The sequence below is a fragment of the Pristiophorus japonicus genome, chromosome 10 (assembly GCF_044704955.1).
Source record: "Pristiophorus japonicus isolate sPriJap1 chromosome 10, sPriJap1.hap1, whole genome shotgun sequence".
Taxonomy (NCBI): domain Eukaryota; kingdom Metazoa; phylum Chordata; class Chondrichthyes; family Pristiophoridae; genus Pristiophorus; species Pristiophorus japonicus.
In genome coordinates, this window is record NC_091986.1 from 205,826,981 (window position 1) to 205,839,445 (window position 12,465).

Sequence of the window (12,465 nt, forward strand, 5' to 3'; positions counted from 1 at the left end):
TGCGAGAGAAACACTGGGAATGGGCTCAGAGTCCAACAACAAAAGCAATAGTTAGTGATTGCAACAGGAGGCGATTGAGAAGTGTGGGTTTTTTAAAATGTAAATGTTGGGGGGCGGGGGGAGTTTATCCCGCCCCAGGAGGATGATTGGACGGTGCAGTGTGCAGAGATAGCCCTGTGCAGAGGGGCGGGGATGGCAAACTGGATTCTGAACCTGCTCTTTATACCACACCGTGTCTCCGCGCATTCTGTCCTCCAGCCTAGAGGGTCACAAGCCCATGGGGAGGGGACAGTTCGCATTTCTTCCAGACCTCAAAAGGGACTCGCCTTCTGACCTGGATTAGGCAAAGTGTCTCTCTCTTTCTACTTCTCCTTTCCCCCAAAAGAACCTCCACCGCAAAAAAACAGTTATTACCATGTCAGGTGAGTTTGTGCATTTTGTTTTAACCTTTTGAGGTTTTGATTGCGTGGACTGGTAAAGGTTTATTTCCCCCAAGCTGTTGTTTGCAGTGCTCTGCCCCAGGCTTGCTGACCTTGGGCGATCTTCTCGCCAACCCCCCACCACCTTACCTTCTCGCCGAGTGACCTCCCCAATCTCTGCCTCTCCCCCGCAACTCTGGTTCAAGTCAACACAAACTAGTCCCCAGTGAGTAACAGGCTACCCGGGGAAGCACTGGTACCAACAGAGAGGGAGGGAGGGAGGGTGTGAGAGCGAGGGTCCAACTACCCCAGACCTTTCAGTAACGCTGTGGTTTTATCTAAAGATCGTGCTGCTCTACATCACTCATCCACTTATGTTTGTGTGTGTGTGTGTGTTTAAACTACCTTTCTCTCTATTGGGTTAAACATACAGTGTTGCAGTGAGTAGCTGTAAGTCACTAGCTATAAATCTCGACGAGGCTATTGCAAACCTGTTACATATCTCTTGGGGAGATAGAGAATATTTCATTTTTCTCTTTCTCTTTCTGCCCTTTATCTATCCCTCCCTCCCTACTGTTTGCATGAATTATAGGTAGGTGATATATTCACAGATTTAAGGTGATTGGCAAAAGAACCAGAGAGGACATGAGAAAAAACTTTCTTTTGCGCAACGCGTGGTTAGGATTTGGAATATGCTGCCCAATAGGATTGTGGCTACAGATTCAATAGCAGCCTTCAAAAGGGAATGGGATAAATACTTGAAGGAGAAAAACATTTTAGGGATGTGGGGTGGGATGGACTGGATTGAGCTGGCACAGACTCGATGGGCCAAATGACCTCCGTCTGCACTGTACTATTCGATGATCTGTCGAATCAGAGAAGACCATTTTGGTCCATCTGGCAGGCTGTACTGTTTTAAAAACAGAAGGGACAGTTTTACCTATAAATTGATTAAATCCCTCAATTGATTTGCTTGCCGATTCCTATCGCATTCCCTCAAGATTATTGATGTTACCAATCTTGATTGTTTCCTTGACAATCATCCGAAAAGTCATCACCTTCTGCGAGCGACGAGAGAGAGAGAGAGAGAGAGAGAGAGAGGGGTAAAAGTTTGGAACGATTGCCCAGTGAGGAGGCAGTCAACAACAACAGCAAAAAAACTTGTATTTATATAGCGCCTTTAATGTAGTAAAATGTCCCATGGTGCTTTACAGGGAACATTATCAAACACAATTTTTGACACTCAGCCACGTAAAGAGATATTAGGAAAGCTTGGTCAAAAGAGGTCGGTTTTAAGGAGCGTCTTAAAGGAGGTGGGGAGGTTTAGGGAGGGAATTCCAGAGCTTAGGGCCTCAGCAGCTGAAGGCATGGCCACCGATGGTGGAGCGAAGAAAATCGGGGATGCTCAAGAGGCCAGAATTGAAGGAGCGCAGAGATCTCGGAGGGTTGTAAAAACTATAGGGCAGTAATAGGGGATTTCAACAACCTAATTAACTAGGATAGAATTAGTGTGAAAGATATAAAGGGTGCAGAATTCCTAAAATGCATTCAGGAGAACTTTTTTTATCCAAGCAAGTCCAGCAAGAGAGGGGGGGTAGTTCTGGACTTAGTTTTAGGGAATGAAGAGGGGTGGGTGGAAGGGGTATCAGTGGGAGAGCATTTTGGTGCTAGTGATCATAATTCAGTTAGTTAGGGTAGTTATGGAAAAGGACACAGATAGACCAGGAATAAAAGTTCTCAACTGGGGGAAAAAACAATTTTACTAAGCTGAGATGGTATTTAGCCATAGTGCACTGGGAACGGCTACTGGAAGGTAAATCCGTGTCAGAGCAGTGGGAGGCATTCAAGGAATGGTGGTATAATGCTTAAGTTCCTGGACTTATAATCCAGAGATCAGGACTAATAATCTGGAGGCATGAGTTCAAATCCCACCACGGCAGCTGGGGAATTTAAATTCTGTTTGTTCAGCCATGAACTCATTGAATGGCGGTGCAGGCTCGAAGGGCCAAATGGCCTACTCCTGCACCTATTTTCCATGTTTCTATGTAAGGAGGAGATCCTGAGGGTGCAGAGCAAGTATGTTCCCTCAAAGAAAAAGAGTGGGGCTAACAAATCTAGAGCCCCCTTGATGTCAAGGAGTATACAAGGTAGGTAAAGAAAAAAGGGAAGCTTATGATGGATACCAAGGGCTCAATACTGCAGAAGGCCTAGAGGAGTATAGAGAGTGCAGGGGTGAAATTCAAAAGGAAATCAGGAAAGCAAAGAGAATGCATGAAAAAATGTTGGCAAGTAAAATCAAGGAAAACCCAAAGATGTTTTATAAATACATTAAGAGCAAGAGGATAACTAAAGGGCCTATAAGAGACCATAAAGGTAATCTGTGTGTGGAGGCAGAAGATGTGTTTTCACCAAAGAGAGGGGCGATGCAGACATTGCATTCAGGGAGAAGGAGTGTGAAATATTAGATGAGGTAAACATGGGGAGAGAGGAAATATTAAGCGGTTTAGCAAATTTGGAAGTGGATAAATACCCAGTGCCAGATGAAATGTATCCCAGGCTGTTCAGAGAAGCAAAAGAGGAAATAGCAGAGGCTCTGACCATCATTTCCTAATACTCTCTGGCTACAGGTGTGGTACTGGAGGACTGCTGACATTGTACCTTTGTTTAAAAGGGGAGAAAGGGATAGACCGAATAGTTACAGGCCAGTCAGCCTAACCTCGGTGGTGGGAAAATTATTGGAAAAATTTCTGAGGGGCAGGATTAATCTTCATTTAGAAAGACACGGATTAATCCAGGACAGTCAGCAAGGATTTGTTAAGGGAAGGTCGTATCTGACTAACTTGATTACATTTTTTGAGGAGGTAACAAGGAGGGTCGATGAGGGGTAGTGCATTTGATATAGTGTATATGGATTTTAGCAAGGCTTTTGATCAGGTCCCACATGAGCCAACATCCCCAGCATTGAAGCACTGACCACACTTGATCAGCTCTGTTGGGCAGGCCACATAGTTCGCATGCAGACACGAGACTCCCAAAGCATGCTCTCTACTCGGAACTCGTCCACGGTAAACGAGCCAAAGGTGGGCAGCGGAAACGTTACAAGGACACCCTCAAAGCCTCCCTGATAAAGTGCGACACCCCCACTGACACCTGGGAGTCCCTGGCCAAAGACCGCCCTAAGAGGAGGAAGTGAATCTGGGAGGGCGCTGAGCACGTCGAGTCTCGTTGCCGAGAGCGTGCAGAAATCAAGCGCAGGCAGCGGAAAGAGCGTGCGACAAACCAGACTCCCTGCCCACCCTTTCCTTCAACCACTGTCTGTCCCACCTGTGACAGGGACTGTGGTTCTCATATTGGACTGTTCAGCCACCTAAGAACTCACATTTAGAGTGGAAGCAAGTCTTCCTCGATTTCGAGGGACTGCCTATGATGATGATGATATGGTAGATTGGTCACAAAAGTAAAAACTCATGGGATCCAAGGTAAAATGGCAAGTTGGATCCAAAATTGGCGGAGGCAGCAAGCAACGGCTGATGGGTGTTTTTGTGACTGGAAGGCTGTTTCCAGTGGGGTTCTGCAGGGCTCAATGCTGGGTCCCTTGCTTTTGTAGTTTATATCAGTGATTTGGACTTGAATGTTGGGGATAAGATCAAGAAGTTTGCAAATGATACACAAATTGGCTGTGTGGTTGATAATGAAGAAAGTTATAGACTGCAGGAAGATATCAATGAACTGGTCAGGTGGGCAGAACAGTGGCAAATGGAATTCAATTCTGAGAAGTGTGAGGTAATGCATTTGGGGAGGGCTAACCAGGCAAAGCAATACACAATAAATGGTATAACACTGAAGTATAGAGGAACAAAGGAACCTTGGAGTGCATGTCCACAGATCCTTGAAGGTAGCAGGCCAGGTAGATAAGGTGATTAAGCAGGTAAAGGGAATACTTGCCTTTATTAGCCGATACCTAGAATATAAGAGAAGGGTGTGGTTATGCTTGAATTGTATAAAACACTGGTTAGGCCACAGCTAGAGTACTGTGCTCTGTTCTGGTCATCACACTACAGGAAAGATGTGATTGCACGAGAGAGAGGGTACAGAGGGGATTTACGAGGATGTTGCCAGGATTGGAGAATTTTAGCTATGAGGAAGGATTGGATAGGCTTGGGTTGTTTTCTTTGGAACAGAGCAGGCTGAGGGGAGACCTTTATTGAGGTGTATAAAATTGAGGGGCCTAGATAGAGTGGATAGGAAGCACCTATTTCCCTTAGCAGAGGGGTCAACAACCAGAGGGCATAGATTTAAAGTAATTGGTAGGAGGTTTAGAGGGGATTTTTTTTCACCCAGAGGGTGATGAGGATCTGGAACTCATTGCCTGAAATTGTGGTAGAGGCTATAACCCTCACCACATTTTAAAAAGTACTTGGATATATACCCGAAGTGCCGTAACCTGCAAGGTTGGAAAGTGGGATTAGGCTGAATAGCTCGTTGTCGGTGGGTGCTCTATGTAGGGCTGGAGGAGGTTATAGAGATAGGGAGGGGTGAGGCCATGGTGGGATTTTAAAAGAAGGATGAGAATCATTCCCTCATTCTACAAAGTCCATTCACCTTCCCTCTCCTGTGTTTCATAGAAACATAGAAAATAGGTGCAGGAATAGGCCATTCGGCCCTTCTAGCCTGCACCGCCATTCAATGAGTTCATGGCTGAACATGCAACTTCAGTACCCCATTCCTGCTTTCTCGCCATACCCCTTGATCCCCCTAGTAGTAAGGACTTCATCTAACTCCTTTTTGAATATATTTAGTGAATTGGCCTCAACAACTTTCTGTGGTAGAGAATTCCACAGGTTCGCCACTCTCTGGGTGAAGAAGTTTCTCCTCATCTCGGTCCTAAATGGCTTACCCCTTATCCTTTGACTGTGACCCCTGGTTCTGGACTTCCCCAACATTGGGAACATTCTTCCTGCATCTAACCTGTCTAAACCCATCAGAATTTTAAACGTTTCTATGAGGTTCCCTCATTCTTCTGAACTCCAGTGAATACAAGCCCAGTTGATCCAGTCTTTCTTGATGGGTCAGTCCCGCCATTCCGGGAATCAGTCTGGTGAACCTTCGCTGCACTCCCTCAATAGCAAGAATGTCCTTCCTCAGGTTAGGAGACCAAAACTGTACATAATACTCCAGGTGTGGCCTCACCAAGGCCCTGCACAACTGTAGCAACACCTCCCTGCCCCTGTACTCAAATCCCCTTGCTATGAAGGCCAACATGCCATTTGCTTTCTTAACCGCCTGCTGTACCAGCTTGCCAACCTTCAATGACTGATGCACCATGACACCCAGGTCTCATTGCACCTCCCCTTTTCCTAATCTGTCACCATTCAGATAATAGTCTGTCTCTCTATTTTTACCACCAAAGTGGATAACCTCACATTTATCCACATTATACTTCATCTGCCACGCATTTGCCCACTCACCTAACCTACCCAAGTCACTCTGCAGCCTCATAACATCCTCCTCGCAGCTCACACTGCCACCCAACTTAGTGTCATCCGCAAATTTGGAGATACTACATTTAATCCCCTCGTCTAAATCATTAATGTACAATGTAAACAGCTGGGGCCCCAGCACAGAACCTTGCGGTACCCCACTAGTCACTGCCTGCCATTCTGAAAAGTACCCATTTACTCCTACTCTTTGCTTCCTGTCTGACAACCAGTTCTCAATCCATGTCAGCACACTACCCTCAATCCCATGTGCTTTAACTTTGCACATTAATCTCTTGTGTGGGACCTTGTCGAAAGCCTTCTGAAAGTCCAAGTATACCACATCAACTGGTTCTCCCTTGTCCACTCTACTGGAAACATCCTCAAAAAATTCCAGAAGATTTGTCAAGCATGATTTCCCTTTCACAAATCCATGCTGACTTGGACCTATCATGTCACCTCTTTCCAAATGCGCTGCTATGACATCCTTAATAATTGATTCCATCATTTTACCCACTACCGATGTCAGGCTGACCGGTCTATAATTCCCTGTTTTCTCTCTCCCTCCTTTTTTAAAAAGTGGGGTTACATTGGTTACCCTCCACTCGATAGGAACTGATCCAGTGTTAATGGAATGTTAGAAAATGACTGTCAATGCATCCGCTATTTCCAAGGCCACCTCCTTAAGTACTCTGGGATGCAGTCCATCAGGCCCTGGGGATTTATCGGCCTTCAATCCCATCAATTTCCCCAACACAATTTCCCGACTAATAAGGATTTCCCTCAGTTCCTCCTTCTTACTAGACCCTCCGACCCCTTTTATATCTGGAAGGTTGTTTGTGTCCTCTTGTGTCCCCTCCTTGTTTGAACTCTGCCTAAGGTCACAAACCAAAACTGATCAATTGCTGCACATGTTAAACAATTCTCTTGTCTTCTCCTCTTTGAAAATAGTTTTTGTTCCCCTCTCACCACCCACCCCCCATCTTTAGCTGCTACAACATGCTATGCCATGCCCTGCTGAGTTGTTGAGTTGGACTGAAAAATCATGACCTATCTCAATGTAATAGGGCGATGATTGAAGACAACACTGTTGTGGAAAAGTGTTTCGCAAATTTGTGAGATGGGGAGATGGAGGAAGAGTTGTTTTTGCTGCCTGATGTAATTTTTGTGCGTTTTGTAAATGAGGAAAAAGAAGCCAAATTCACTTCAGTGAAACTGATTCCTCTTGAATCTTTCTTTTAAATTGTGCTTTTGCACTGGAAAACAATGTTTTGTTTAAATGCGGGAAAACTGTTCATAATATTCTATCCCCTTCCCTCCCAAATGGTTCTTGGTTCTCTTGTGCCTTATATTGGTGACCATTCTGAAGTATCTGAGAAGTTTAATGCTCTTGATAATTTCCGCTCGCTGTGGGACCAATGGGGTCCCTCGGGGGTCTGTTTCTGGATCTATTTTGTTGAATATCTTTATGATCTGGAGCTAGGAGTCACAAGTGCAGTGGCTAAAGTTACAGATGATGCAAAGCTAAGGAAGGTGGTAGACACCAAAGCTGAACAGGATAGGCTATAGGAGGATTTGCATATACTTGGGAAGTGGGCAGACAGGTGGCAGATGCAGTTCAATGTAGAGAAATGCAAAGTGCTTTACACGGGGACAAATATCCAGCAAGGGACTATTGCTTAATCGGCAAGAAAATAATGTGCAGGGAAAATTAAGGTGATTGTCGATAAATTGAAGATTTTCTCAACAATGCACGATGACAGCAGTGAGTAAAGTAAATCAGATGTTGGGATGCATTGAAAGATCAATATTGAGCCAAAATAGTGTGGGAATCTCGGCATTTTATACATCATAAGTGTGATTGCACTTAGAACACTGTCTTCAGTTCTGGGCCTCACAGTACAAAATGAATATTGGATCTGTTAAGAACATAAATAGGAAGAGCAGGAGTAGGCCATACGGTGCCTCAAGCCTGCTCCACCATTCAATAAGATCATGGCTGATCTTTGACCTCAATTGCACTTTCCTGCCCAATCTCCATATCCCTTGATTTCCCCTATACTCCAAAAAATCTATCTCTCAGCCTTGAATGTCAGAGATGCAGAATCCATAGCCCTCTCGGCAGAGGAGTCCAAAGATGCACAACCCTCCGAGTGAAGAAATTCCTCCTCACCTCTGTCTTAAATGGCCGACCCTTTATCCTGAGACTATGCCCCCTAGTTCTAGACACACCAGCCAGGGGAAACAACCTCTTAGTATCTACCCTTTCAACCCACCTCAGAATCCTGTCTGTTTCAATGAGATCACCTCTCACTCTTCGAAACTCCTGAGAGTATAGGCCCACTCTACACAATCTCTCCTCATGGGACAGCCCTCTCATCCCAGGAATCAATCTAGGGAACCTTTGTTGCACCGCCTCCAAGACAAGTATATCCTTTCTTAGATAAGGGGACCAAAACTGCACAATACTCCAGTGTTGAAAGAATACAGAAGATGGCAACTAGAATAATCGAGGGGATGGAAGGATAGGATTATGAGGAGCAATTATGTAAATTGGGCATGCTCAAACTGGACCTGCAAAGAACATAAGAACATAAATAGGAGCAAGAGTAAGCCCCTCGAGCCTGCTCCACCATTCAATAAGGTCATGGCTGATCTGATCATGGACTAAGCTCCACTTCCCCACCCGCTCCCCATAACGCTTTACTCCCTTATCGCTCAAAAATCTGTCTATCTCCGCTTTAAATATGTTCAATGACCCAGCCTCCACAGCTCTCTAGGGCTGATAATTCCATAGATTTACAACCCTCAGAGAATAAATTTCTCATCTCAGTTTTAAATGGGCAGCCCATTATTCTGAGACTATGTGCCCTAGTTTTAGTTTCCCCTATGAGTGGAAATATCCTCTCTGCATCCACCTTGTCGAGCCCCTTCATTTATAAGTTTCAATAAGATCACCTCTCATTCTTCTGAACTCTAACGAGTACAGGCCTAACATACTCAACCTAGCCTCATAAGTTGACCCCCTCATCTCCCAAATCAACCAAATGAACCTTCTCTGAACAGCCTCCAATCCTTCCTTAAATACGGAGACCAAAACTGTACGCAGTACTCTAGATGTGGCCTCACCAATACCCTGTACAGTTGTAGCAGGACTTTTCTGCTTTTAAACTCTATACTCCTTGCAATAAAGGCTAACATTCCATTTGCCTTTCTGATTACTTGCTATACCTGCATACTAACTTTTTGTGTTTCATGCACAAGGACCCCCAGGTCTCTCTGTACTGCAGCACTTTGTAATTTTTCTCCATTTAAATTATAATTTGCTTTTCTATTATTTCTGCCAAAGGTTGAGAGGTGATATGATTGCTGTGTTTAGGATTCTAAAGGGACTAGATAATGTAGACCATGACAATTACTTCACTTTGTCTAGCACAGCAAAACCAGAGGACACAGCCTGCGCTTAGAGGAAAAATTCAAAACTAATCTGTGGAGACAATTCATTGAGTAAGTGGTCAATCTATAGAATAGATTCTCTCGGGAGATGGTGGGTGTAGTTAGTATTGATTCAATCAAATGCAAAATTAGATGGATTTCTTTCAGAAAATAACAATTTGTGATGCGGTATGTGAGTAATTTGAGACATGACTTGTGGTGAGTGTAGCATTACTTAGGGGAGAGAGCAGTTGAGTTTAGACTTATGGATCCCAAAGCTCTCCACCACTGAGGGTTTACCCTGTCAGGGTCAGTTGTAGATTAATTGATCGGGACTAATCCATAAGAGATTGATTGATGTTGTATCAGGCGACTACCAGGATGGTAGAAGGTGAACAAATGGATCTTGGTCTTTTTTCGTCGCGCACTTCAGATGCTCCTACGATGGCAGTGATCTTGGTAAATGTCTGGATGCAAAGGAATTGTCGATAAATATTACAATATGGCTGATTTAGAAAGAGCTGGCCCCTTGAGGTTTTAGTTATCTGGGTGTTGTGCATGCTAATTTGTAAATGGATAAAGGTTTCTCATCAGTTTTCCACCCCCAAGAATCATAGTAATTTACGGCACAGAAGGAGATCATTTGACCTGTGCCGACCGAAGAGAGCTATCCAGCCTAACCCCACATTCCAGCTCTTGGTCTATAGCCCTGTAGGTTACGGCACTTCAAGTGGATATCAAGTACGTTTTAAATGCGATGAGGGTTTCTGCCTCTACCACCCTTTCAAGTGAGTTCCAGACTCCCACCACCCTCTGGGTGAAAAAATTTCTCCTCAACTCCCCTTTAAACCCCCTATCACTTACTTTAAATCTATGCCCCCTGGCTATTGACTCTCTGCTCGGGGAAATAGGTCCTTCCTAGCCACTCTATCTCGGCCTCTCAGAATTTTAGACATCTCCCCTCAGCCTCCTTTGTTCCAAAGAAATCAACCCTGATCTATCCAGTCTTTTCTCGTAGCTAAAATATATACAACGAGAGGGAGAGCCTCTTGGTCTTTTCTGACCTTGAGATAACTCGTCAAGGAGTGTAGCCAAGTGGTTGCCAAACTAAAGAACAGGAATTCGCCTCTCGGTGACCTTAGGCTGGACTTCTCTTCAGGCGCTGGCCTGAACAGTGATGATGGAAGGGACAGGCTATATTTGTAGATAAAGATTATAACCATGCTCCAGACCTCAGTGAGCAACACCCATTACAACAGCAACTACACTCCAAAAGTACTTCATTGGCTGTAAAGCGCTTTGAGACGTCCTATACAAATGCAAGTCATTATTTTTTTCTTTGATCGATCAGTACAAGCTTGAACTCGAGTGTAACAAATAACTCTACTGCTTCATAGAATGACATCAAATGTACAGCATATAAACGCATTGTGCCCAACAGCTCTATGCCAGTGTTTATGCTCCACACGAGCCTCCTCCCTCCCCTCCTCTTCAGCATAACTTTCTACTCTTATCTCACTCGTGTGTTTATCTAGCTTCCCCTTAAATGCATCTGTTATTCACCTCAACTATTCCCTATGCTAGTGAATGCCACACTCTGGGTAAAGAAGTTTCTCCTGAATTCCCTTTTCAGTTTAGTAGTGAGATTCTGCTATCTGTTCTTTTTAAATTCCTGTGCAATGAAAAGAAAGACTTGGATTTATATAGCCCTTTCACGACCACGACAATTGTATTGCAGGTGTAGTATTTTGTGTGCTTTTTTTATTCAGCAAAAATATAATTCCAGGTAATTGAGCCTTAGGAACTGCTGCCCTATTGAATATAAAGCAGTAGTGGTGTTTGCTTCCTTCCCTTTTTATCCACCATAAATAATGCTCGTGCTTCTAATAATTCTGGGTCGGTCACCTTGCCACCACATCAGAAGCCACTGTCACGTCACACTTTTACTGCCTTTAATAGCCTTGGAGAGGGTGCAGAGAGGATTTATTAGAATGGCCCCAGGGCTGAAGGACTTCAGTTCTGTGGAGAGACCAGAGAAGCTGGAATTGTTTTCCTTTAAAGAAAGAAAGACTTGCATTTATATAGCGCCTTTCACAACCACCGAATGTCTCAAAGTGCTTTACAGCCAATGAAGTACTTTTGAAGTGTAGTCACTGTTATAATGTGGGAAATGCGGCAGCCAATTTGCGCACAGAAAGCTCCCACAAACAGCAATGTGATGACAACCAGATAATCTGTTTTTGTTATGTTGATTGAGGGATAAATATTTGCCAGGACACCAGGGATAACTCACCTGCTCCTCTTCAAAATAGTGCCTTGGGATCTTTTAGGTCCACCTGAGAGAGCAGACGGGGCCTCGGTTTAACGTCTCATTTGAAAGTTGGCACCTCCGACAGTGCAGCGCTCCCTCAGCACTGCACTGGAGTGTCAGCCTGGATTTTGGTGCTCACGTCCCTGGAGTGGGACTTGAACCCACAACCTTCTGACTCAAAGATGAGTGTGCTGCCGACTGAGCCACAGCTGAACCAGAGGGCAGATGAGAACTTTCAGTGCTGTGGGGAAAGCGTAGGGGAGTGAGTGGGACAAATTGGCTAGTTCTTTCAAAGAGCTGGCTCGGGCACGATGGGCTGAATGTCCTCCTGTGCTGTATGATTCTATGAATATGTAAGCTGTTGACGCTTAGCATGCAGGTTGATGCTTCTAGCTGGTCTCGAACGATTCATGTGACTAAATGTAATGGCTTGATCCATTGAACAATTCCAATTACTTAGAATGATCATCATCTTAGGCAGTCCCTCAAAATCGATGAAGACTTACTTCCACTCTGAGTTCTCAGGTGACTGTACAGTCCAATGCGGGAATTACAGTCTCTGTCACAGGTGGGACAGAGGGTCGTTGAAGGAACGGTTGGGTGGGGAGTCTGGTTTGCCGCATGCTCCTTCTGCCTGCGCTTTTTTTCTGCATGCTCTCGGCGACGAGACTCGAGGTGCTCAGCGCCCTCCCGAATGCTCTCCTCCATTTAGGGCAGTCTTTGGCCAGGGATTCCCAGGTGTCGGTGGGGATGTTGCACTTTATCAAGGCTTTGAGGGTATCCTTGAAACGTTTCCTCTGCCCACCTGGGGCTCACTTGCCAT

At 44.8% G+C, this 12,465-nt stretch overlaps 1 protein-coding gene across 4 annotated transcripts in view; it reads left to right on the forward strand.

Moving 5' to 3' along the window:
• The first annotated feature begins 231 nt into the window (after positions 1-231).
• gyg2 (glycogenin 2) overlaps positions 232-12,465 on the forward strand; it is a 152,598-nt gene continuing 140,364 nt past the window's right edge. For 3 of the 4 annotated variants that reach the window (XM_070892530.1, XM_070892531.1, XM_070892533.1), the window contains exon 1: positions 232-422. In XM_070892530.1, coding sequence (XP_070748631.1) covers positions 416-422 — 7 coding nt within the window. In that variant the 5' untranslated portion in view covers positions 232-415. The remainder of the gene's footprint in view (positions 423-12,465) is intronic. The other variant, XM_070892532.1, reaches the window with a different exon arrangement.